This window comes from Haliotis cracherodii, unplaced genomic scaffold (genome assembly GCF_022045235.1).
Source record: "Haliotis cracherodii isolate W230 unplaced genomic scaffold, xgHalCrac1.p SCAF_10, whole genome shotgun sequence".
Classification (NCBI taxonomy): Eukaryota; Metazoa; Mollusca; class Gastropoda; order Lepetellida; family Haliotidae; genus Haliotis; species Haliotis cracherodii.
In genome coordinates, this window is record NW_027266265.1 from 33,911,477 (window position 1) to 33,936,569 (window position 25,093).

The 25,093-nt window shown below is 40.3% G+C and overlaps 2 protein-coding genes across 2 annotated transcripts; both read right to left on the reverse strand.

The window, feature by feature from the left end:
- Nucleotides 1-19: 19 nt before the first annotated feature.
- On the reverse strand, nt 20-9,901 carry LOC139449575 (beta-1,3-glucan-binding protein-like). Its single transcript, XM_071231036.1, has 12 exons — nt 9,755-9,901; nt 8,459-8,557; nt 7,279-7,413; nt 6,934-7,055; nt 6,632-6,706; nt 6,228-6,288; nt 5,091-5,258; nt 3,205-3,288; nt 1,743-1,851; nt 861-923; nt 463-589; nt 20-278 (listed from the first exon to the last, which is right to left on the reverse strand). Exons 1-12 carry the CDS (start codon nt 9,861-9,863, stop codon nt 75-77), a joined length of 1,356 nt encoding a protein of 451 aa, XP_071087137.1. The 5' UTR covers nt 9,864-9,901; the 3' UTR covers nt 20-74.
- Nucleotides 9,902-12,460: 2,559 nt separating this feature from the next.
- LOC139454332 (beta-1,3-glucan-binding protein-like) lies at nt 12,461-24,140 on the reverse strand. Its single transcript, XM_071235964.1, has 12 exons — nt 23,967-24,140; nt 21,496-21,600; nt 20,856-20,990; nt 19,999-20,120; nt 19,485-19,559; nt 18,951-19,011; nt 18,150-18,317; nt 17,872-17,955; nt 14,696-14,804; nt 13,664-13,738; nt 13,280-13,406; nt 12,461-12,741 (listed from the first exon to the last, which is right to left on the reverse strand). Exons 1-12 carry the CDS (start codon nt 24,112-24,114, stop codon nt 12,541-12,543), a joined length of 1,410 nt encoding a protein of 469 aa, XP_071092065.1. The 5' UTR covers nt 24,115-24,140; the 3' UTR covers nt 12,461-12,540.
- Between the last annotated feature and the right edge of the window lie 953 nt (nt 24,141-25,093).

Consider the following 25,093-nt stretch of genomic DNA (forward strand, 5'->3'; position numbering starts at 1 on the left):
CAAGCTCTGTTTTGCTGTCAGGTAAGATTTATTGTAGAGTGATATGATGCCTCTTGGTTGATCTCAGATCCAATCTAATACTGTATCATCTTGACTGATCTGATCTTCATGGCAACGTCTTCACCATGCCAGGTAGACTGCCACTGGTGCTTGTTCTTCCAGAAGTCCATCATGGCGGTGTGGGAGCTGTCCCGCCACGGTTTGCCATTCTGATTATGCCACGAATCTTGGAAATAACCATCTGTGGCACCCACAGCAACGTTCAAGATGAGACCCATCTGAAACCAAACATTCAACTTTGATTTTGACATCTGAAAGGAAAGTTTGATTCATCGGTAAACGACTGAGCTGTGTACATCACGTTTTTCCGTATTAAGGACTTTTAATCAAGCCCAAACTGTCTGCACAATGTCCACACACGAAGATCAATAACAGTTTTGTAGTTTTAAGTTTAAAACTTACCGGTCCATCAAAGGGTGCGTTTTTACCACCCTTGGCCCAGGGATTGGTGCCAGAGAGATGACTGTATGAGAAAAATCCGTTGGAAGGCGTCGACATGATCTCCACAGGATGGTGATCTATTTCAAACCTGATTGAAGAAAAAAACACAATTTTTATCTCGCTGCTTACCACATTGAATTGCATGTATACAGTACAAAGGGGAACACAAGCTACCTTAAATGTCTCGAACCTATTGACTGCATAAACAGCTTTGTAGATACATTGAACATAATCAACTGCTGATTGAACATCTTAATTGAAAGTTTACGTAACTTTTTATAAATATGCATGATGAACATAGGACTTCCTCATTGTCTTTTTCCTTTTGAAAGATCAACGTCATCTTTCGTCCAACCCACCTTATGTGGTCAGCTGTCCAGTCAATGCCGTATGTGTGGAAGCGATCGCCCCATGAGCCGGTCCTGCAGCAGATCACAGATCACAGTCACAGCAACTTACGGAAAGAGCCTGCACGTATGATACACGTAGGATTTGATGATCAGCCCCAACCTATTGCTTTCAGTGGTTGCATAAGTGAGATTTTATGCTACTATGGACAGTTTTATAGTCACAGCTTGTCAGTTTCATGTGAAAGGAAAGTCCGAAGTGATGCAGGTCTTAGACATTTATCATGAGAAGGGGATGAGGGCAGGGGTGAGGACGGGAATGAGGACAGAGCTGAGGACGGGAATGAGGACAGGGATGAGAACGGGGATGAGGACAGGAATGAGAACGGGGATGAGGACAGGGAATGGGGACGGGGATGAGGACAGGGATGAGGACGCGAATGAGGACGGGAAGGAGTACGGGGATGAGGACGGGGTTGAGGACGGGGAATGGGGACGGTGATGACGACAGGGATGAGGACGGGGTGAGGACGGGGAATGGGGACGGGGATGAGGACGGGGTGAGGACAGGGGTGAGGACAGGGGTGAGGACAGGGGTGAGGACGGGGATAACAGCGGGGACGTGTCCAAAGTTCATTGAACAATTCCGATTACTACCATATGAAAGCATACGCAAGCCTGTGCATAACGAAGCACAATGGATTTGTAGTGTAGTTTGACACTGACAGGTATTTGTCACCGTTTTCACTTAAATGTCAATATAAGGCGCCTAGCATGTCCTCTTTAAGATAAATAAGTTTAAGTCAGTTGGTGATATGGTTCATACAGTAACATGAAGATCAATCACAGTATGCACAGTATAAAGTATTGGTGATAAGACGCAGAACTACAGACGCTGAATGAGACTGTTGCCGGTGCTGGCTGGATGTGCCCCAATGGAGCGTCGAGAACGCCACGTGAACACCATGGTCATGCCCACCTGTGTCCTTTAGATTCACGTTACCTTTGAATGAGAGAAGGCAAGTGTAAACCTTTGTATTCCATCAAGTGAATTTTGTTTGATTTCCATGGAATTTCTATTTAACTTGCTGTCGAAACCACGTCTGACATATCGCCCATGTAGAGTTCATGCATTGTATAGAAATATCAAATTTATTTGACGTCAACGGTAGTAAGATAAACAGGACTAAGAATTTATGAAACCAAAGATGAATGCGTACATTCCTTTGTAGTATCATAATCGAGGGACATCTCCATGAAGATGATCTACCTTATTTTTTATGAGTTCATATGTTACTTTAAAAGCGTCTTTAACAAAGGCAAATGCATGAATGATTTCATCTGCTTTAGAAAAAGGAAACGTGACTGGAAATATGTAGACGAACTGCATTCCTGTTCAAGTACAAACTCAAAACAGTGCTGAGGCATAGAAACAAACACCCATGCGCTAAAACACCGCCTTTTCATTTATACCATTTAATTGACAATGCTACATTAAAATGAACAACGAGGTCCACGCAGTTCAGAGTACAGAATAGTTGCACGTCGACCTGCAAGACGTTACATCCTGACCCAACATCATCGTGAACGGCCCTGATGGTGTAACTGGCATCGTATAATGCCAAAGCTAAGGTGGAGATAAGTCCTGTGTACCAATGAATCACGTTAAGGTGACGGGATGGTGGAGGCAGAGTGTACCGTCGACGTCATGAACGTTACACACCCAACTATATACTGCAAGTGGATCGATTTGACGGTAGAGTTATGTTGTGGGCAGGTATTCCTCACCTACACAATGGCCATACAGATGTTGTGCACAATGACTGGGGTTCGTCACCGGGATGAAATATTAGGACATCATAATGCAAGGTTATTAATAGACATGGAGGAATAATTCAGCAAGACAATGCCAGACCTCATGGTCCCCGGGCACATCAGGAATTCCTTCAAAGACTAATTCAGCTAAATATTTCAGCTAAAAATAAAAGCGACAAAACCCTTTCCATATTCGCAAGAAATCTCTGCAAATGTAGCATCATTGTAGGATTCCGTCTACATCATGAACATGTGTTTATGAATCACTATCAAATAGAGCTATACTCCTGCAGGAGTGCTATTGTGAAAATACATGTTGTCTGAACCATAATGCGTGTGTTTGTGTCTAAGTGTTGTACGTTTCCCAGGCCCCGTGCAGCTGGAGGTTTCCCAACCACTTAAACAGCAGACAGTGAGCAGGTAATGACGGTTGCACTTTTCCCGAGTGATGTTGGTAGCAGGAGCATGTGGAAGTGGATTCTCGTCAATATGCCTTCGTGTTCGACTGCCGTGACCTAGCACCATGAAACTATTTTCTTACCTCTCGATTCCATGATGTCTATTTCTCCGGAAGTTGGCCATCCACCATATTTCCAAGGTCTTGATGGTGGAAGCATCCAGATAGCTTTGGGGTTGAATTCATAAGTTAAATAATTATAATCGATATGTTGTTTGTTTTCAAGTTGTAACATCAGAGCCGTCAACTTCATCAGTCAATATATACTGAACCGCAAAAGAAACGTCATCCCCAAGTAACATTGCATGAAAAGTTATCATTGACATATCTGAGTAATTTTTGTCAAAGTTTCTAAAATTTAACATTATCTTGTCCGGAAAAATGAAATTTGATGATAAAACAAAGCAGATAACAATAAAACAGATCGCCAAGACGCATCACGGCAATGGCCATGGTAACCCGATGCACGTGAGTTCCGTTCAGATTGAAATGCACACGCGTTGCCACATTTCTTGCCCTATAAAAATCCACCCAGATCGGATAACATTCATTCGTTATTGAATTGCTACCACATGCCAAGATCGACAAGAAATCAGCGACACCAAGCACTTGGACGATTGCAAACTGGACAAACCGCCCGGCAAGTAGCCAATGCATATACATATACAGGTTCCAGCAACGGTACCAGACCACCAACACTAAAGATGATCGACAACGTAGTGGAAAACCAAGGGTCACCACCCGACGTCAGGATCGTCAGATGGTGGGACAGCATCTTGAAGATCGCTTTGTTACTGCTGCTGAAACTGCTCGACAGATCTTGGGGACACACCAGCGACACATTAGTGCGGACATCGTGCGTCGACGATTGACAAGCAGACACCTCAACTGTCACAGGTGGACAAATTCTGACACCACGTCATCGCCGGGGCCGTCTTCATTGGCCAACACAGAACCAGCATTGGCGCCACCAGCAGCGGAGAAGAGTTCTCTTCTCAGATGAGAGCCGTTACTGAGAGTCTGGCGACGCCGTGGGGAACGTTATTCGGATGCTTGTGTTGTTGAGAGAGACTCGTGGGGTGGTCCGAGCATCATGATGTGGTGTGGAATTGGTCCTGCACAGAGGGTCAGCCCTGTGGTCATCCAGAACATCGGTCCAGGGAGAGGCAATGGTGTCACAGCAGCCCGGTACATTGATCATGTTTTGAGACCACACGCCATACCTCATTTGGCACGTCTCCGCAACCACGCGTTTCAGCATGATAACGCCCGTGCCCACACTGCGAGAGCAACAAGAGACTTCCTGAAGCAGAATGGCCTCAGAACCATGCAGTGGCCTGCCCTCAGTCCCGATTTAAATCCCACTGAGCACCTGTGGACGAGATTTAAAGACGGCTGAATGACGTCCGACCAAGGCCGACAACTGCAGCTGAACTGCTTCAGGCGTTCCTCAGAGTGTGGGCTCAAGTGCCTATGGCCTTCATCAACCGCCTCATCCATTCCATGTATCAGCTTTGCCCGGCACTCATCAATGCACATGGCGGACACACGAGATACTGACTTGTGATGCCATTTTCTCAGAGACTAGTGTTGTGTTTCACTTTAAGAACATTTGACACTTTAATTTCACCCTTGATGATCAGTTTTGCCAAGCTTCTTCTTTTTAATATGTCTCAAAGTATGTTTACAGTATTTGGACAAATAAGGTTTCTTATATATCTATCCATGGTGACGTTTCTTTTGCGGATCAGTATATAAGAACTATAGAATCGGTTTGCCACATGTATGTACGACAATGATTATATTGGTGATCAACTGAAGCTGTTTAGTGTATATGAAAATAACTTCGATGTTTAGTTCCAGTAACATATTGATTTCAATCACCTTTCTCGTCAGATAAATATTCAATTGTGTTACTGTGTTACTGTATTAGTTTTGAAACAAAATAGTCACAGTCGGAGCATATTCACCTGGCCATAACCAATCTCCTTTAGGTAACTGTGCAACAACTTCGATTCTTCCGTAGGTGATGGAAGCTATTGAGTAGAGTTTAGCCGACATTATTGGTGGGATATTATTCTTCGATCCCTGACGGTGACATCCACTGTCACTTTGATACGTACACGTTCCCCATTGCTCTGGAACAGATAAATTACTGACACACTGCAATGGACAAGTTGGAAGACCCTCAATAAACCACAAGGCAGACTGGGCGACGGCCCGATTGTTGAAATTCCGCAGCGCGTCAAACACCGGGAACCCGTTTTAACCCCATTAAGGTGATCATCTCAGTGTCGGAATCCTACGTTTGTGGGACGATTTCACCTGTTGTTTTTATCGTCCGTTCTACGCCATTTCCCTTTTTCAAATGTTATTTTGGTCAAGAATTTGTGATTAAGTAATACCCTAAAGTATTAACATCAACAAAGTTGCTATGTTGACTTTACTTGCCCTTTAAAGTATTGGTTACTCTGAATCAATTCTACCCTGGAATTCCAACGCACTAAGTTTCGGAGTTTTAATTTCTATGGGCTCATATTGATGAATCTGATAACAAAAGACCCTAGGGTAAGATTACATTTATCATCAACAATCATTCTCCCAACATTTCCAAAAATATTCAACGCGTTTTCTATATCTATAACACACAACGGGCAGTGTCGAACACACAAAATCAACATTTTGCAATCTACCGTACTTGATTATTTAAGTTTAACAGCATGCCTAAGCTTTACTTAAGTTTAACGTCATTTGCAAATGTGCTCACACTAAAAGTATGAGAGAAGGAAAACGTTTTGACGGTCCAAGTTTTCGAGGTTCAATGTATCGTGACCTTCACCTTTTAATCACGAATCATGTTATCGTATGGTTCTATCTATTAACTGTTGCTATCTGTGCTATGTATTCACAACAGCTGGTCTTATCACTTCACCTTTAGCCTAATTCATGAATGCAGGCCCTTGAATTAGTTGCTTTCAATTTGAATGTTCACTTTTCGTTATAGCGATACAAATGCGAATTCTTGTCACGTAGGTTGGTCAAATAAGCTCGAGACATTCACAAAATTTATCCAGACGGTTGGGACGATAAATTCAAATGAAACTCACTGCTAACGTCCAAATCTCCATGGTTAAGGAAGTTTTCTCCAAACTTGTCAGCCGTAAGTGTCTGAATAAAACAATGGAAAACATGACACATACGTAAGTGGGTATGGTTTTACACTTCTTTTAGCACTATTCCATCGATACCATAGCGGGGAAAACCAGAAATTGAGTGCACACATTGTACATTTGGGGAATTGAACTTTCAAATCTAAAACTAAGCTAATAGATTAAGTTTAAACATATTTTATTCAGCTTTACTTGAAAGGCATTGTAAACAGGCCTTACTGGCTTATTTAAATACCACTCCCTGTTACATTTGTGTACACATCAAGGCTTTAAGGTCAATGAACAAATACAAATTGTATAATAAGAAGACCACTTTTAATACATATACATAATATCAGTACCGGTTTGATGTAGAGATAGCCGTTTTTGATGTAGGTGTTGGCTGCTTCTGGTGTGTACATCTGGAACTGACCACCCTGATAAAAAAGTAGCGAACATATTGTTAATATGACTGTAAATACATAATACACGTTTTAATTTAAAAAAACCCCACTTAAGTGTCACCTTACAACAGATTACTCTAATTTATAAAGTATAACAAATAGCTGCCTCACTTATGAACCAATATGTTAGTAGGGATAAACAATCATGATTTCGAATGTGGATACCCTCTGACCAAACTGAATTGGAAAGTGATTCTCACCCCTCCTCCCCAGCAAGTGACTTCATGCTTCCATTTGCTACTATCGAGATGGTTACTGTTGAAGACGTCATACATGACGGTATGGCTGCGCCTGTATAGCCGGGGGCTAAGAGATGAGGCAGCTGGATGACGATATACATAGAATATCATATTGTGGATGATTCATACATCAAGCATAGTCTGAAGGGGGCTATGTTACTCAAGAAAGACAGTTTACTTCTGAATCGGGTCCTAAACGTTGCACTATTTTATGTGACAAATGCTGTTTTTTTTATGTAGGATTCTATTCAACGAGGCAATCTTAAAATTGTTGTAAAAGATTGCATCTGCTACTGAACTACTTACCGGGAACGGTATATACGTCCGCAAGGTGGTATACGACGTCGCCACTTGTAGACAGATATTTTATTGCATACTCCAGCACTTTTTTGTCAGTAAATGCTTCCTCAGTTGGAACTTTGTAAGTGAAAGATCCATGTGCTGAAACAGGTTTGAATTTCGCAGGAGGATCTCCTGGTGATATCTGTCACAGAATGATTTTTGCAGAACAAGCATTTGCTGAGTCATCTGGGTCTCCTGGAGCAAAAAGCCATTGGATGACTTCTTTGGGGAAACAGTAAAAGAATGATACCTCACCGAATGATCTCTTGGAGTAAACGGTCAGTGAATGATCACCAGCAGTGAACAGTCAGTGAGCATCCCCTTCGTTAAACAATCACTTAAAGATCTACAGGATGTACAACTCACTGAACGATCTACTGAAGAAAACACTCACTGTGTCATCACCTGAAGAAAAAAGTCACTGAAAGAGCTCCTGATGAAAGTGCTGAGAGATTACCCGGAGAGGACAGTCACTCAAAGATCTGGAGCAAACACTCACAGAACGATTTCCTGGACAAAACCTTCAATGACTGATCACCAAGAGCAGACACAGAGCGATCTTCTGGAGAGAACAATCACTGTATTGTTTTCGGGTCAGCGTGTTTTTGAACATTTACATGTACATTTCTTTGAATTATTTTTGGAATGCAGCAAACTGAAATAAACTATGATGTAGTTCTGAAGAAAAAAACATTTCTGCGATGATAAGTTTCAAACATAAGACGATATACGAGGGGCGTTCAATACGTTTTGCAACTTCAATATAAGACCAAGTCGACTATTTCCTGTTCCGGCAAATGAAATCTGCCCTACGTGGAAGATGCTTCCAGGATGACGAGGACATAAAGGCTGCTACAGAGGCGTGGTTAGAAGGCCAATCTGCGGATTTCTATAAAAGTGGTATTAAAAGCTTGAAGGACAAATGGACCAAGTGTATTGAGGCGAATGGAGATTATATTCAAAAATAAGAGTGCAAAAGATATTCTGCAAATTGGTCTTATAGTGAAGTTGCAAAACTTATTGAACGCCCCTCGTATGTTTCGTTGGGGTAACCCGCTTAATGTTTTTGCCCCTTATTGAGTTCAATCAACAGGAATTCATTTGACAAACTTTGATTTTCTGCACTATTCGGGGTATGGCTTACCATGTTTATACACCCTCACAGTGTTGATCACGGAATGTATTTGTGCACCTTTGTCATGGAGTGAGTAGGCCAACTCCACTGTATCAACACCAGGGATCTCTGCCAACAAGACAAAATGTTACACTATTTATCGAATCGAATTTGTTTCAAATGGTATGCAAACATTCATTGATGCAATAATGACCTTCATAAGGGTACGGGCTGACGAAATGATAATTTCCCATTTTATTCTGATATTGTTCTATGATTATAAAAATAACAGTATGTTTTCCCAGCCATAATCATGTTTCACCTCATGATTACATACTACTGACAGAGAGTGCACCTTCTCTATTTCTCTTCCACTCCTATAACGTGCGCGACATACAAGGAGATACAGATAGATAGGTTGTACATGATACATACAAAATCAGTATCCAAAAACATTGAAATTGAATATATATATATGCAGTGTACATATAAAATAACTCTTTACTTGATTTTGGGACAATACACCGGGATTTATCATTTGTTTGTTCTTTAACACCGCACTCAGCAATATTCCAGCATTATTACGGCGGTCTGTAAATAATCGAGTCTGGACCAGACAATCCAGTGTTTGACAACATGACCGTCGATCCACACAATTGGGATCGATGCCTGCATCAACCAAGTCAGCGAGCCTGACTACCCGATCCCGTTAGTCGCCTCTTTCCACAAGCATAGTCGCCTCTTTCCACAAGCATAGTCGCCTTTCCGGCAAGCATGGGTTGCTGAAGACCTACCCACGGGTCCAGTTATCATTTAACTTAATAAGTGACAAATGTGTTTATGTAAAATATTCATCACCACGACATAAGCCCAACATGACAGATCTAATATGTCTGCTTAAGGTGTATGTATAAATTATGTAGATAAATTTTAGAGATACTGATACTGCGATTACCTATGCAAAATTTTACTGGCATACATCTTGTCGTTAAAGAGACAAGCAAAGTCAATGATAATCGCCTTCATGTGTGTATATAAGTTGACCATATCGGGATTTCAGCTAAACAGAGGTAACCCATGTTTCCTCGTAAACAAGCTGTTTAGTCCAAAAGAGAATTCTTCGACCTGGCTGAACTTGACTGACGTTAAGATTGTGTTGGGGGAATGTGCATCACATTTATTTCAAAGTAGCTGGGGACATCTACTACATTTAAGGAATATGAGGTTAGCGAGTAGCGAGTGAATGAATTATTATTTAACATTTTGACGAATATTTCGGCCAATTGCAACCAAATAATATCATTATTATGTACGTTTTAAACTTACTTGGAAAGGACAGTATCAGTTCATTCTTCTCTGTGTCTTGTCTGATAGCTGGATGTAGAGACGCATAACAAAGGCTGACCAGAAGAGATGTTAAGAACACGTTATTCATGCTTGCCTATATCGAAGCAGTCGCTGGTAGCAACCACAGGTATCTGTTTTCTGTGGTAAGATTACATGTACATATATATCTATATCTACTATCTTATCAGCAAACGACCAGAACTTGTCTTAAAAGTATTACAGGCGCCTTTGTTTCTGCAGTATTCAATATCACACAATCACCCTTTCGGATGTATGTAATTTATGTTTACTTATACATATCAATGCAATCTGCTTTTTATGATTTCAAATTAATCAGACTATTCGAGAACTCAGTGTCCGTTTGTTGTCTAGATCTGGGTAAAATAAAGATTTACGAATTGACATGGGTCAAGGTAACATTAGCACTGAACATGAACATGTTTCTAGAAACGTATCTTGTGCCCTATTAAAAAATGGTATCATGTCCTTATGTGTTCAGGGCATGTCTTGACACAATCTAGTCTCTACCTCCGACTGGGTTTTTAATTCATCCGTGTAAAGTTTTATGTTAGTGTTTGATATTGGAATGCTATTTTGTGATACACATATTTTTGGTACCATAAATATGGTATAGGGACTTACGCAATAAGGGATCTCACTGTCTTGTTTTTAAGTGCTGCCAGGCTGAGATACTGAACGTAAAGTGTAGCGTGGGATTTTGAAATTAATTGTATTTTCATTTGCAGGCAGTCTTTCCTCAAGGTGCCAAATCTGGCTAAAGTTATGCATTGCAGCCACGACGACAACAAGCCTGTGTACAGGTGCATTTCCTTGGTGGAACAATACACCTTGAGTTTTCCATGACGTTTAGCCTTGACGTCCTCACGCAGTTGCCTAAGCAGATAAGCATAATATTGGCCATTAATGGTCCGACCTTTCGGGCGTTAGTACATCAGTATTGATCCCAGAAAACCTTTGAAAACGACAACGCTTCATCTTTGGAGAAGACGGCAGATGCTTTCACTGCTTTGACGGTCATTTGGTCTCATCAAAACCCTTCCCTGGATATTCATGTAAGACAACACTTGCTGGATCTGCTTCAAATCTACATAAATTCTGACGAGAGACAACGAGTGTTTCTGATCATGACTAAGAAGTCTTGGAATGCAGCGTGTCCAGTTCATTCCTCAGAATGTTCCGGACGTTCCAATGAAAGATGTGAAGTGTAGTAAGTCGTCGCTCATTCATAATCAAGGATGTATTTTATACACAACTTCCATAGAAGTGACACTTGAACGTCTTCCTGATGTTGGATAATCCTCATGGCTCTGTCCACTTGAACTCTGCAACCCACCTCTTAACAGTGGCAAAGGAAGGAGTATTATCACCTTATGTCGACACCATATCCACATGGATGGCTGTTGGATTCAGTCCCTTCAGTTGGAGATACTTGCTGACACTGCGGTGGTCAATTTTGTCCAATTTCATCAACCGGGAATACTTTTGATGCCTGCAACAATATGTTGCATGTGTGTGTATTTGGTTTAAATTTAGCCTGGAAGCATGGAAAGTAATGTACTTGATACATGCCAACTTTTCAGCCACCCCATGTAGAAAGATAATTTTACGCTCTGCCTCTTTGAGATTGGAGCTTGTATAAAGTAATCATTTCCGTAATAATGTGTAATATCATTGCTAATGATATCGGATCATACATATAACCATCTAGGAATGGGATAGAATAGTTATTTCGTAAAATAGTGATATCGTGTATCAGTATAGAATTCAATATATACTTATAGTTGTGCATGGTATCGTTTCCAGTTTCACCCATGATATATAGCCGATAAGAGGGATGCATATAAACTGTCCAAGTTGTATACTCCTTTAGAACAAATCAGACCAAAGCCTCATGTGAAGGGTGTCAATCATAGAAAGTGAACTATCTAAAATTTGTTTATCTTATCAGTCTAATTGAGGCACTACTTAAAGATTTTGATCAAAGTCAATGACGATCATTGATCTACGTGAACTGATGTATATTATTTACATCCACGTTTGCTCTTCAGTATGAGAAATTAGATTACTTCAAGCATCCACAAAATGTAAATAAACCAAACAACATTGCTGACTCCAATAGCGGTTGGAGCTAGTCAGACGGTGTCTCGCGTGACCTGATTGATTACGACGAGTGTATTTCTCGAGCAGAAAGCAGGGCAATAAACAAACTCAAAGGACTTTGTTCTGCAAGTGGGTGCAAGTGGGTGCTTTTTTAGGTCTATTCGGCGACTGTCGGATAATGTTACCCAGCCCATGCAAAACCGCAGCAGTCATTCTCTTGTTCTGTTGGTTCTCAGCTTTATCCAGTCAAGGAGAATGGTCGGGAGTGTGTTTCTTCTGGTAGGAATACAATCAGTGAGTTATCAGTCGGACTACTGGTGTTGGCGTGGGTGGGTTGTTATCGGCCCCCTGTCTACTGGGTATGTGCGGGTACGAATCCCCTTTCTGACATCGCCTTGGGTCCTGGGTGCCGGTTAACGTGTTCTGCGTTTTGAGCAGGACAATTTCTTAATGCTAGGGTTTTCTGCGGGAGAAGGGTAAATCCATTGCAGCCCATACCACCAGATAGAGCAATATTGTCACAACAAGAGAATTTATTGAAATCTGACCAGTTTTAAAACTGTATTCCGAAATAGAAGCCTTTTATTCCAAATGTTTGGATTATTTGGACTCAAGGACATCTTCTTGAGCCTCTCAGATCCGATCTAATACTGTATCATCTTGACGGACCTGATCTTCATGGCGGCATCTTCACCATGCCAGGTTGGCTGCCATTGGTGCTTGTTCTTCCAAAAGTCCACCATGGCTGTAGGTGATCCATTCTTCCAAGGTTTTCCATTACGGTTATGCCACGAATCGGAAAAGTAGACGTCATCGCCGACAGCGACGTTGAGGATGAGACCCATCTACAAGTGATACATGTTCAAACCCGTTACCCATTGCTTAACTTATTCATAGACGAGTGTCACTGTTTATTTGGTTGATAAAGCTTGTCAAATTAGATTCGTACCTTTTGGCAATGTGGCATTGGTCGTGGCGGCTTGATCTTGTAAATTTGAATCAATTATTTTGAGTATGAATATAAAAATTATTACAACTTCAACTGGAGATTCAGTTGATATGGAATTGTAGGACAAAATCCATTGTCTCATGTCGCCATCACATTCAAGAGTGACGATATGTCTATCACACAACTGTTTGAGGACACGTTGAATGAGCGCCGTGCAAAATAGATATTTTGCATGTGCTAGAAATTACATTCATGAATTGAAACCTCTGACTAGCTCTGTCGGTTCCACTTAAATTTCGATGAAGTTCTCTAAAAACACATACCATTTATCATTTGTTTATGAACCTGCACCTTTGAAAAGAGAAACAACATAGATCCGATTTCCATTTGAATTCCTATTTTCCAAGGGAATAAATTTGTAAATACAACTTTACCTTTCCATCAAAGGGAGCATCTTTACCTCCGCTTGCCCAGATATTGTGCCCGGTCAGGTGACTGTAGGACCAGTAGCCTTGGGAAGGTGTTGACCACGCCAAGACTGGATGGTCGTCAACAGACAATCTAGTTGAGGATAACATGCATGTACACGTACGTATGTATATTATTTTGAGATACATTGCATCATGGGTGATAGGATAACAGCTGTATGTCATATGTTCCTTTTCCTTTGAGCAAATATTGTAAACCGATATTATGATAACCAATGCAATGTTTTCGAAACTGCCTTTCTTGAAACTGTACAAAGTCAATAATATGCATACATATATACAGTATATATATTTCCTTGTTCTCTGATTTCTAACAACATATCTTCCCACCTTATGTGGTCAGCTGTCCAGTCAGCGGAGTACGTGTGGAAATCGTCAGCCCATACTGTCCCAGGTGCACTTTTCCTGTTAAAGAGAACGATAACCTGTTTTCTTTGCAATTACATTATATTCATAGATAGATTTTGAGACCCAATAAGAAAAAATTGTCCAAACTGGACAACCTTATGTGTGCAGAATCTCCCACATAAAGTTTTTATAACTGAAATATTGTTGAAAGTATCATTAAGAAGATATGGATACTCTGAAAGGGAACGAAAGTAATTTACAATACAGCTGTAGTTGCAAGACAGTTTTGCAAATGTAGTAACAACAGGCCGACATATTATATTGCCGACCAATCCCAAACCTTGACACACTATGCTCCGAAAGGTCAGACAGCAGTCATGACACCTGTGCAACCGTAAATGCCGATGTAAAGTCAAGAGGATACAATTCCTGATATGAAGTGACCCGTGAAGATTCCGGGATAGAATAGGTCTTCAGCAACCCATGCTTGCCGTAAAAGGTGACTATGCTTGTCGTAAAAGGCGACTAACGGGATCGGGTGGTCAGGCTCGCTGACTTGGTTGATGCATGTCATCGATCCCAATTGCGTAGATCGATGTTCATGATGTCAATCACTGGATTGTCTGGTCCAGACACGATTACTTACAGACCGCCGTCATGTAGCTGGAATATTAATGAGTGCGGCGTTAAACAACAAACAAACAAACCTGATATGAAGTCGAGTTGTTATGATTTCCTTAGTTTGATTACGCGCATTTGTGAAACTGTACAACGAAAAGGAAAGAGAACTCTTTATCATGAGGAACACAACCTTTCGGAGTTTATACTTACTCATTCATCAGGTGAATGAAGGAAAAGGCATATACTCTGAAACGTTGTGTTCCTCGTAATAAAGAAGTTGACATCCATAAATTCTCTTCCCTGTGTGCATCACTTCTTAATGCCATTCGAGACTTGTATACCGCAGTTAATGATATACGAAGGCTTATCAAAAGACGCAGACTGAAGTGCTACCTTCCATATCCTTTACTTCGGTGCTGATCGGAAACACCCCAGTGAAGTGTGGAGCGAAGGTACTGGGCGCCATGGTCATTGCCATTGCTGTCCTTCAAGTCGAGGTTCCCTTGGTACAGAAATGAGGGATCATTTTTCTCTAACGGTACTACAGGACATGCTTACCATGGCCCGTTCCGCGAACACCTCGTGTCATCACTGGTTTTCTGTGACCATATAGCTTTCATCGCTATGACCGATTATTTTCTGGCATTGATCTTTTACATTTTGTTCAATCAACTGAATTGGATTTAATAACAAGGACATCATAGGAAGAACCCATGGGATAAGAGTAATAATATTAAAATGACTAATTGGTGGTGACATGACCTGAGTGATGGTGTGTGTCATCGAATCCATATGTCTTGCATCGTTTTTTTAATGCTATATATCGGTCGTAGGTCTGCTTGCCTGTATGGTAACAGTTTTTCTTTGTTCAAAATTAAACTTGCTCCATTGATGAAACTGTGCGTTGTCCTCATATTAATAAAGTATGTTGTACTGCTTACCAGACTCTAGAAAGTGTCTACAGTGTAATGTTATCGTTTCTTGAAGTTAAACAATAGAATGGTGCATTTAAGCACTGATGAGGCAGCCAAAACTGTTGGCGTGGTGGAAGATTGAAAGATGGGTCTGAAAATGGGCGTGAATAGGTGGTTCTGCAATATCAGAAGATGCTCGGAACAAGCATAATCCCCCGATCTCTACGTGCAACTGTGCAAGGAGACTATCAATTTATTTTAATGCAATGATCAATCACCTAGGAAAATGTAAATGCAGAGACATAGGATTTTAAATCTTTTATCAACGCAGAGGTAGCATGTACGTCACTATTTACATGGAGGCGGTCGGGTAGCCTTGTGGTTAAAACGTTCGCTCGTCACGCCGAAGACCCGGGTTCGATTCCCGACATGGGTACAAAATCATACTCACTCACTCACTCACACACTATATCCATGGAATGCGACCACACAGGCCAAGAAGATTTTTTCACAACACAAATTAAAGCCAATCTATTATGACCTGGTTTTTAAAAAAATTATATGTCAATAAAGTACTACTTCATAACTCAGAAATATCGGTGTTAAACTATTTTGAAACTTTGGAATCTGTACAGAATGTGCCTGCAAATATAAGCGATAAGACGCTTTCCATATTCATGAGATACTTAATTGTACAATTCCGACCGTATCATAACAGTATGCGTCCATGTATCACCATCGAATAGTGTTGATACCAGGTGTTCGCGAAAAGGTAAGCATATCCTACACCACCAGTAACACCCGTCACAAACACATGCAAAAGCAAGTCAATTCTTGACGTGAAAAAAAAAACCCACGAGAACATATGGTCAAATTAGGGACTTGCATTGGACATCACATCATTTTTGCCACTGAAACATCAAATTTGGCAATGTCATTCACATGTACATGTCTTCGACAATTCAAAAATTTGCCGAGGCCTTAAATGTTGTAAGCTTAATCTTGATGGTGATTAAACGATATCAGATCATCTATATATCTGAAGCTTCAGTGGAACTTCTTGTACAAATGACCTTGTTTTGACTTCGCCAATCAGAGCAGAAATTCCGATTTAATGTAAAGAAACAGATCATCAAGAAGGGTGCATATTGGTGCCCATGGAGATGCCAACTCCTTGCATTATATTGTCCAAGGCGAAAGTGGACGCTTCCCCCTTTTCATATTACCAGCTAAAAGCGTAGTTATGATTTTGATTTAAGTTATTGGCAATGCCAGATACCAGATACCATATAGCTTTGTCCCAGTTACGGTGCATTTCCCATAATCTCAGCATAGAAATGGGGTGGTACTATAATATTTCAAGACATGAAAGGATTTGCCAGTACTGTATTTCTAATGTTTTTGAGGATGGGTATCACAATGCAGGGTATCATGTGTATAGATTTGTTCTGAATACAGAAGGTTACGAGAAGGACATGTACTAAATAACTTCATATCAACCCAACACTGTTTTAATTTATTCATTAATGTCTTCATCTAATGTAAAGGTAAATAAAAACAGCGCAGTGTACATTTATCATGCCAATAATCTTAGTGCATTACTTAACTATTTTCTGTATTTCTTAATATTGTTGTGTACACTACGGTTTTGTTGTTCACTGATGGATCACTCATATGTTGTGAATTCGGACCGATGCCCTACATTCTCACGCAATAGAAACATACCATATACAGCGACTAGATATTAAGATTTATACCCTTTGTTTCGATTTCGCTTATCGTTGGTAGTGTTTTTGATGCATGAAAAAATTGACCCAGTGGCTTTTAGGTCTTAGATACTACATCTTAGTAATTGATAAGGTATGATGCATAACTCTTCCTGCATAACTCTTCCTGCATAATTCTTCCTGCATCCTAACAGGCGGATGTAAAGCCGGAGACCTTTCTCAGGTATTGTTAACGCTAGGTCTAATTGAGCAAAAGCGTACGGTATGAAAACATCTAGAAAATGGGAATTCCTCTTTGAAACTTGTTTCGGGACAATAGGTCTCGCACAATTATCAATATATTCTGAGCCGACCAATTCTTGTTTAGCTCTGTATTGCCGAACGCCAGAAAGGGTAACAACAAGTTCCATCTTCTGGTATGACTCTCTCCGGGCGGACGCTCTACCACTAGACCACGGAGGCGGTAACAGGTTTTAACACATATTTCATTTGATGTGATACCGAGTCAATTTTAAATGTCGCTGAAGGTGAAACTGTAAACGCTTGTGCAGGTGAGATTTTGGTATAAATGTTACTTTTTATATACAGAACATTTCATGAAACATGGCTTTTTTAGACAATAGTTATTACGTTTACATGTCTTTTCAAAGTATTTGTGTTCAGTAAAAATGAAAAGATCTCTAGTTGTGAGATATATCGAAATAAAAATTATGTTACTTGATCATACATATAAGCAATGCCATATAAATCAACGCTGTCATCGAAGCAATAACCCTATACGATGGACAAAGGTTGGTATTTATGTTTATGCATCCTTTTTTAATGTGTATCTAGAGTACCATTACCATAAGCAATACAGTGTTCATGCATCCATAATGCCAGCAAAGGTTACAGATCTGAGAGGTAATACCAAGAAACTATCACTTACCTCTTGCTTCCATAATGTCGATCTCACCGGAATCTGGCCATCCGCCATATTTCCAAGGTCTTGTGGGAGGAAGCATCCATATTGCTATGGTAACCATGGAAATTATTGTTTGTATAAGGTGATTGAATAATACCTTCACAATCAGTTTGTTCATAGGAACATCTTTACACAAAGTCTTAACCATCAAAATCGATACCCTTTATCAGATTATTTATAGGATAAAATGTTATTGATGAAACCATATTATAAATTGTATGAGAAATCAAACAAACTATCACCTGGTTTTAACCAATCCCCTTTAGGTAACTTTGCAACAACTTCTACCCTTCCGTAGGTTATGGAAGCTTTTGAATAGAGTTTTGCTGACATGATAGGTGCAATTCCATTATTGGATCCAAGGCGGTAGCATCCATTGTCACTGTGGTATGTACAGGTTCCCCATTGCTCTGGAACAGACATTATGTAACACGTGAAAACTTACAATCTGGACTTCCGGTATGATGTAAATTACTTTCGCAGTCGGTTTACTCGTGTAGATTTGCATACACCTTCTGGAACTGAACCATTCCTTATTAATACATACCGTGTGACATAAGGTTGACAGTCATGAATATTTTGTTTAATGTGTACGACTTTCAATGACCATTGATTCTTACTCATGAAACAGCTAATCTGAGAGATCGTGTTTTTCGTGTGGGTAATTGATTTGAACATGTCTCATAGAAATTGATCCGTATGATCATATGAATAAGAAATTGTTTGTCAATAATCATAGAGTGTGAATATGGGTATGAGTTTCATGATTTATAATTGTTAATAAAGTCGTCTAAATATATTTTGTTTATCTACTTTGTTTTAAATTGAACCTGAGATATTAACCGTCCTGTTTTACTGAACATGTTGGCAGCTTTTTGTTTTGAAGAATTCGTTCTCGTCACTGTATGACATCGATATTGCGGATGAGATGTGACATTTTAACTCATTTACTAGCTCTATATAAAGGTCATGACTAATAAATAGTGACCAGTACATGAATCACAGAAGGTGGGTGTCAGGCATGGACGATAGAGAAACCTTACTGGCAACGTCAATAACGCCATTGTGAAGAAACTTTTCTCCAAATTTGTCGACTGTAAATGTCTGAAAAAGAAAACCAAGTCTCGTGACCGTCATAGCATGAATGTAAGATGCGTTTGAACGCTGTCACAACATTAATAATTTATACTTTATAATTATACAAGCACTGAGTCCAAACATACCCTAGTGCGACAACAAGGAAAGTTGTTCACAGGAAGTAACAATAGATCTAATATAATATCGGCCTCATGAAATTAAGAAGACACCTACATCCAAGGAGAGTTGAATACGGACATGTGTTGATGAAACGTGTTAGTATATTCTAAGAAATAGAGCAGTCGCAAGTACTTTGAGGATGACGACATTTTAATCGTGCTACTGATCTCAAAGTTTACTTGGCTATGTATCACTGGTTTATAAAGGTTCACAAAACGCAATATAGCTTCCATTCAATCGGTATAGTTTATAGATGAAAATTAATAGACAGATTAGTTTATCGATGATTTATTCATGACAGACTTAAGAAAGTTGAGTACCGGTTTGATGTAGAGAACGCCGTTTTTGACGTAGCTGTTGGCAGCTTCTGGTGTGAACATTTGGAACTGACCCCCCTGGAAAATATAACTATCAGTTATTATGCTTTAGAAATAATCCCTTTAATTTTGAATAAATCATGCGTGTATTTATGACATCCCAAAGCGAGATCATGTGTTTTCCTGTGTCCACAACTGTGGTAATTGCTGTCTCTGGCTACACCGTAAACGTGATATGAATACATATGCCCAGGACTCAAGGTCATCACATGATCAGCCGACACGTAGCCAGTGACGACCACCCTGTCAGCATGATGACACACAGTATCGGCCTCATTGGCCATGTGATGATAATGTATCATCGGTCATACCTCTTACAACCACCCAATGTCGTAACTGTTCATCTTTAAATGCCAAGGTAAAGTTCGAGCACACGTTGGTTAGCACTTATCAACGTCTCCTCACAATTGCCTTCAACACCGTAAACATGCATTGATACATTTGAGGCGAATCTTACCCCGGTTCCCCTGCAAGTGATTTCATGCTTCCATTTGTTGGTGTCGAGGTGGTGAAGGTGAAATTCGTCTAAAAGGACGGTCGTGCCACGCCTGTATAGTCGAGGACTGAGCGATGATGCAGCTGGATGTCGGTATATTAAACAACATTATGAGAGGGCTAACAATATTCTTACTCTATGACGACGGTCTGTAAATAATCGGGTATGGACCAGACCGTCCACTGACTGACATCGTGAATATCGATCTTTGAATGTGTGATACGATGACACGCATCAGCCAAATCAGCAAACCTTGACAACCCGATCCCACTGGTAGGCCACAGTCGCCTCTTATGACAAGCATGGGTTGCGGAAAACCTATAATTCTAACACGGATCTTCACGGCTGGATAGTTCATGATGACGGTTGTATTACTTCGACTCTCCTACTTCTAACGCTGTTCTCCACGGGGTCATTATGAGATGAAGTACAGTCACATTTGAACAACTTACAAAAAGTATTCTGCAATTGCAATTGCCAAATTCATCCACTAAATGAGTGAATGCTGTTTGACGCTGCAATCAGAAAAATTCCACCAACATCACGCTGACCTGTACACTCTGAAATCATGAGCAGCGATCCACGCAGACATACTTAGTCTAAGTATGCAGTCCACCCGATCCTTTTCATTGGATACGAGGTACACTACTGTTGAACAGTGTGTACATGTTAAGGAAATTCTGCAACAACTTGCCGATGCCAAAGCGTACATATTTCCGAAATATATGATCATCTATACACAATGTAGTACAATTAAATAAAATAAGTGCCATGCTAGAAACGCTAAATCTATGCAAATATACCACTGGTATACATACGTGGGATGATGTATACATCATTAAGATGATGAAGAACATCTCCGGCAGCAGACAAATATTTTACTGAATATTCCAGCACATCCTTGTCAGTGAACGCGTTCTGGCTTTGAACTCTGTAAGTGAAATATCCATCAGCTGAAAAAGATAGAGATAACACGCAGCAGCTGAAAGGAGTCTGTAGGAAATGGACAGCTGTGCATTTGAATCTTGAACTAGCAGTAGCGTTCTTATGTCACATGCAAGACTATCTACTCTTCCCTATTTAGAAGAACCTATGCCTACGTGGGACAAGCCTCCGGCGAGGGCCATACAATGTATTTGGCATGCACAAATACGCTTTAGTTTGAATCAGAACGTCAATCACTTCACATATATATTTGTACCACCTTATTAAAGGAAGGTTTCAATTACAAAGTAATCAGAATACAGCAGATCAGAATGTCCTTAAACTCGTGTCTTTACAAAATGTAATTGTATACAGTTTATGATGATTTTTGTACATATGTACAAGGATATCGACATTGGCATCAGTAGTTATTCTACACATGGTTAACGTTTAACATTGTCATGAAAACCAAAATAGAAGCATAATCTATGAGCATTATATAAAGTCAAACCGACAGATCACGATCATAGTTACCTTGTCTGTGCACTCGAACGATGTTGGTCAATTCCGGCAACTGTGCCTGCTGCGTCAGAAGATGGAGAGCGTACGACAATTCAATCGCATCAACACCAGGCACATCTGCCAAATAGAATGTACACGTTACATGTTTTCATGCACGGGTTGAAATGTGTTAGGGTGAGGTGGAAACGTGATACATAATTATTATTCAACAAATAACACATTTACATACATCATGGACCGGTGTAGGAGGTAATGTATAAGGGAGTGGAGGAGACTTTTGTTTGTTGTTTAACGCCGCACTCACTAATATTCTAGCTTTATGACGGCGATCGGTAAACAATCGAGTCTGGACATCATGAGAATCGATCCACACAATTTGGATACGATGATATGCATCAACCAAGTTAGCAAGCCTGGCCACCCGATCCCGTTACTCGTCTCTTACGACAAGCATAGTCGCCTCTTGTCGCAAACATGGGTTGCTGAAGACCTATTCCACTCCGTGGAAGAGACGTGGTATTTGTATTCAACAAATAACGGATATAGACACATGATGGTGAAGGTTGTAATGTGTAAGGGTGAGCTGTACACGTGATATATATTCAACGCCTATCACTGAGGCATTAATATGTCAGCCGTGATCCAACTGCAGATAAGGAGGCATGTGTTAAAATGGATAAATCTTCAGATTGTTTGTACAATCCTGGAACATTAGAGTATTCGTGGAACATGAAAAATCGTAAGATTTGATTTCATCCCAAGACTGTACATAACAGATACACTTATATTCTCTATGGTAGTCTGGCGCCCAGTTTTCTCAACAGGATGCATACTGAATACTTTCGAAGCAAGTCGTTTCAGTTGCGGGAAATGCGTCTGTGGTCTGGATAACATTCATATATCTCTTTGTGTCATAGCACCCATCTAATAATTAATAACCGATATTAACACATTTTATTGTTTGGATAGGGGTATGTTCGTTCTTTATAACATAAAGTAATTACTACGGTCTGATACATATCGGAAAAAAGCAGCAAACTCATTTCTGTAATCATAGGAAATCAGCTTAAAGCAAAATTCTGGGGCGGTGGGGTAGCTTTGTGGTTAAAACGTTCGTTCCTCACACCGAAGACCGGGGTTCGATTCTCTACATGGATACAATGTGTGAAGCCCATGCCTGCCTGGTGTCCCCCGTCGTGATGTTGCCGGCTGGAATATTGCTAAAAGCGGTGTATAAAACAATACTCAATCAGTTAGTACGACTTCATCGGAAGCATGTATTCATGAATTATTGTCAGTTTGTGAAAAGGTGATCGTAATACCGTTTGTTGTCCCACTGTTGGTACCCGTCACAAACACAAGGAAAAGACCCGTGAAGATTCCGGGGTAGAAAAGGTCTTCAGCAACCCATACTTGCCGTAAAAGGCGACTATGCTTGTCGTTAAAGGCGACTAACGGGATCGGGTGGTCAGACTCGCTGACTTGGTTGTTACATGTCATCGATCCAAATTGCGTGGATCGATGCTCATGATGTCAATTACCGGATTGTCTGGTCCAGACTCGATTATTTTACGGACCGCCGTCATATAGCTGGAATATTGTGTGCGGCGTTAAACAACAAACAAACAAACACAAGGAAAAGACAAGTGATCACGTGAACAAACACAGGAACATATGGTAGCAGTCAAAATAAGGAACTGCATCGGACATCATTTGGTGAGTCAACTGATTAAGTCAAATATGGAAATGATCATAATGCATGACCAGGATTAACGTGTGTGGGACGCAGCACCATGCAGTTAAGTTTCATTCAGATGTCCTTTCGAGATGTCAGATGTCTTTATGGGGAAACTATTTTGATTGTATTCAAACACATTATTTGAAACACCTAACAAAAATTTCAGTCGCTTACGGGACTCTTATCTGTGGGGAACTACTTACCTTTTGCTGATATTGTGTGGGGAATGACGTCACATTTATTTCAAACTAGTGTACGCAGAAACGTTCGCGCTTCGAGCTCGGTATCTGCTACAAGTGGGCGCTGCATATTAGATTTGAATCATATACAGCATTGACGCAATTAATTTTATATAAATGACTAAAATTGACAATTTAACAAAATAATGATGACATATTGAATATAAATTGACGTCATAAGAGATTTGAACCATTTTGGCGGCCATCTTGGATTTTCTACCACCAGGTGGCGCTGCTGAGTTGGATCCATACCCAGAAATGTTCGGAATGTTTCAATGTATAAGTGTGCCAAGTTTGGTGCTTTTAACCTATAAAGTGCACAATTTTGAGTAAAATCCAGCCTTAACCGCCCCACTAACAGTGCACTAAAGGAATAATTATGTGCTTCTGATGTTCCACACCAACGATAGAGTAGGGAGTGAATGAGTAATTATTTAACGTACCACCGAATATTTCGGCCAGTTTCGACCAAATGCATATTTCTATTATGTATGTTTCACACTTACTTGGAAAGGTCAGTATCAGTTGATTCTTCTCTGTGTCTTGTTTGATACCTGGCTGTAGAGACCCACAACAAAGGCCGACTAACAGAGTTGTTAAGAACACGCAATTCATTCTTTTCAATATTGAGGCAGCCGCTGCTAGCCACCGCATAAATACCGTCTGTTCTCTCTGATAAGATTACGTGGCCATATATGCTGTCTTATCAGTCAATAACAGAACCTCTCTAAATACAAGTACAGCTACACATGTCACATTTCTGTAGTATTTTTAATATACTCTTACAAAAAGAAAGGGATCAAGAAATATAACGTTAATACCAAGTAGCAAAGATACGTGTTGACGACAAACAACCTCTGCAAGAATGTTTCTGTCAGCGAAACCTAACACCAAAACACATCCTCTCAATTGCACGTGCCACACACGTGCGTTGGGTGTCATTCCTCATTTTGACACTTTCAAAGAAGTTCGAATAATCTCTGGGGACCATTTTCAATCTGTTTTATTTTGTTTATAATACAGTTGTGACTTACTTGATTTCATTCATTGCTTGTGTATGAACTAGCAAAGGACGTCTGCAACGCTTTGAAATGCTGGAAACCGAATGTCAGCGTGCAGTGGCCAATACATTCATTGTTTCACAGTCTGTGATTAGCAGTCTATGGAACAGGTACCAACAAACCCAAAATATTGACAATCGACCCCGTTCAGGACGTCCCAGGTAAACGACAAGAGTACAGGGTCAATTGAAATACGAAATAGGTGGTAGCATCTAAGAGTAGGATAGAACAGTACTAGTAAGTTATATTAAAAGTAGTCTCGTGAATCAGTATAGAATATAGAAACATGTTTGTGTTTATTGTGGTGTGCAATAAATCTATCGTTTTGTAGGTTCACCTATGGAACAAGTACCTGGTCGATCCCAGGGATGCGTATTACTGTCTAGCAACGCAAAAACTTTTATACTTGGTAAAAACAATTCAGAAAAAGGTTCCATATAGAGGGTGCCAATCATAGAAGTGAAAATGGCAAAGTATCTTAAATATTCGTTTATCTTATCAGTCTAAATTCCGATCCACATACCGATTTTATCAAGGTAAACGACGATCACAGACGTACGTGAACAAAAACT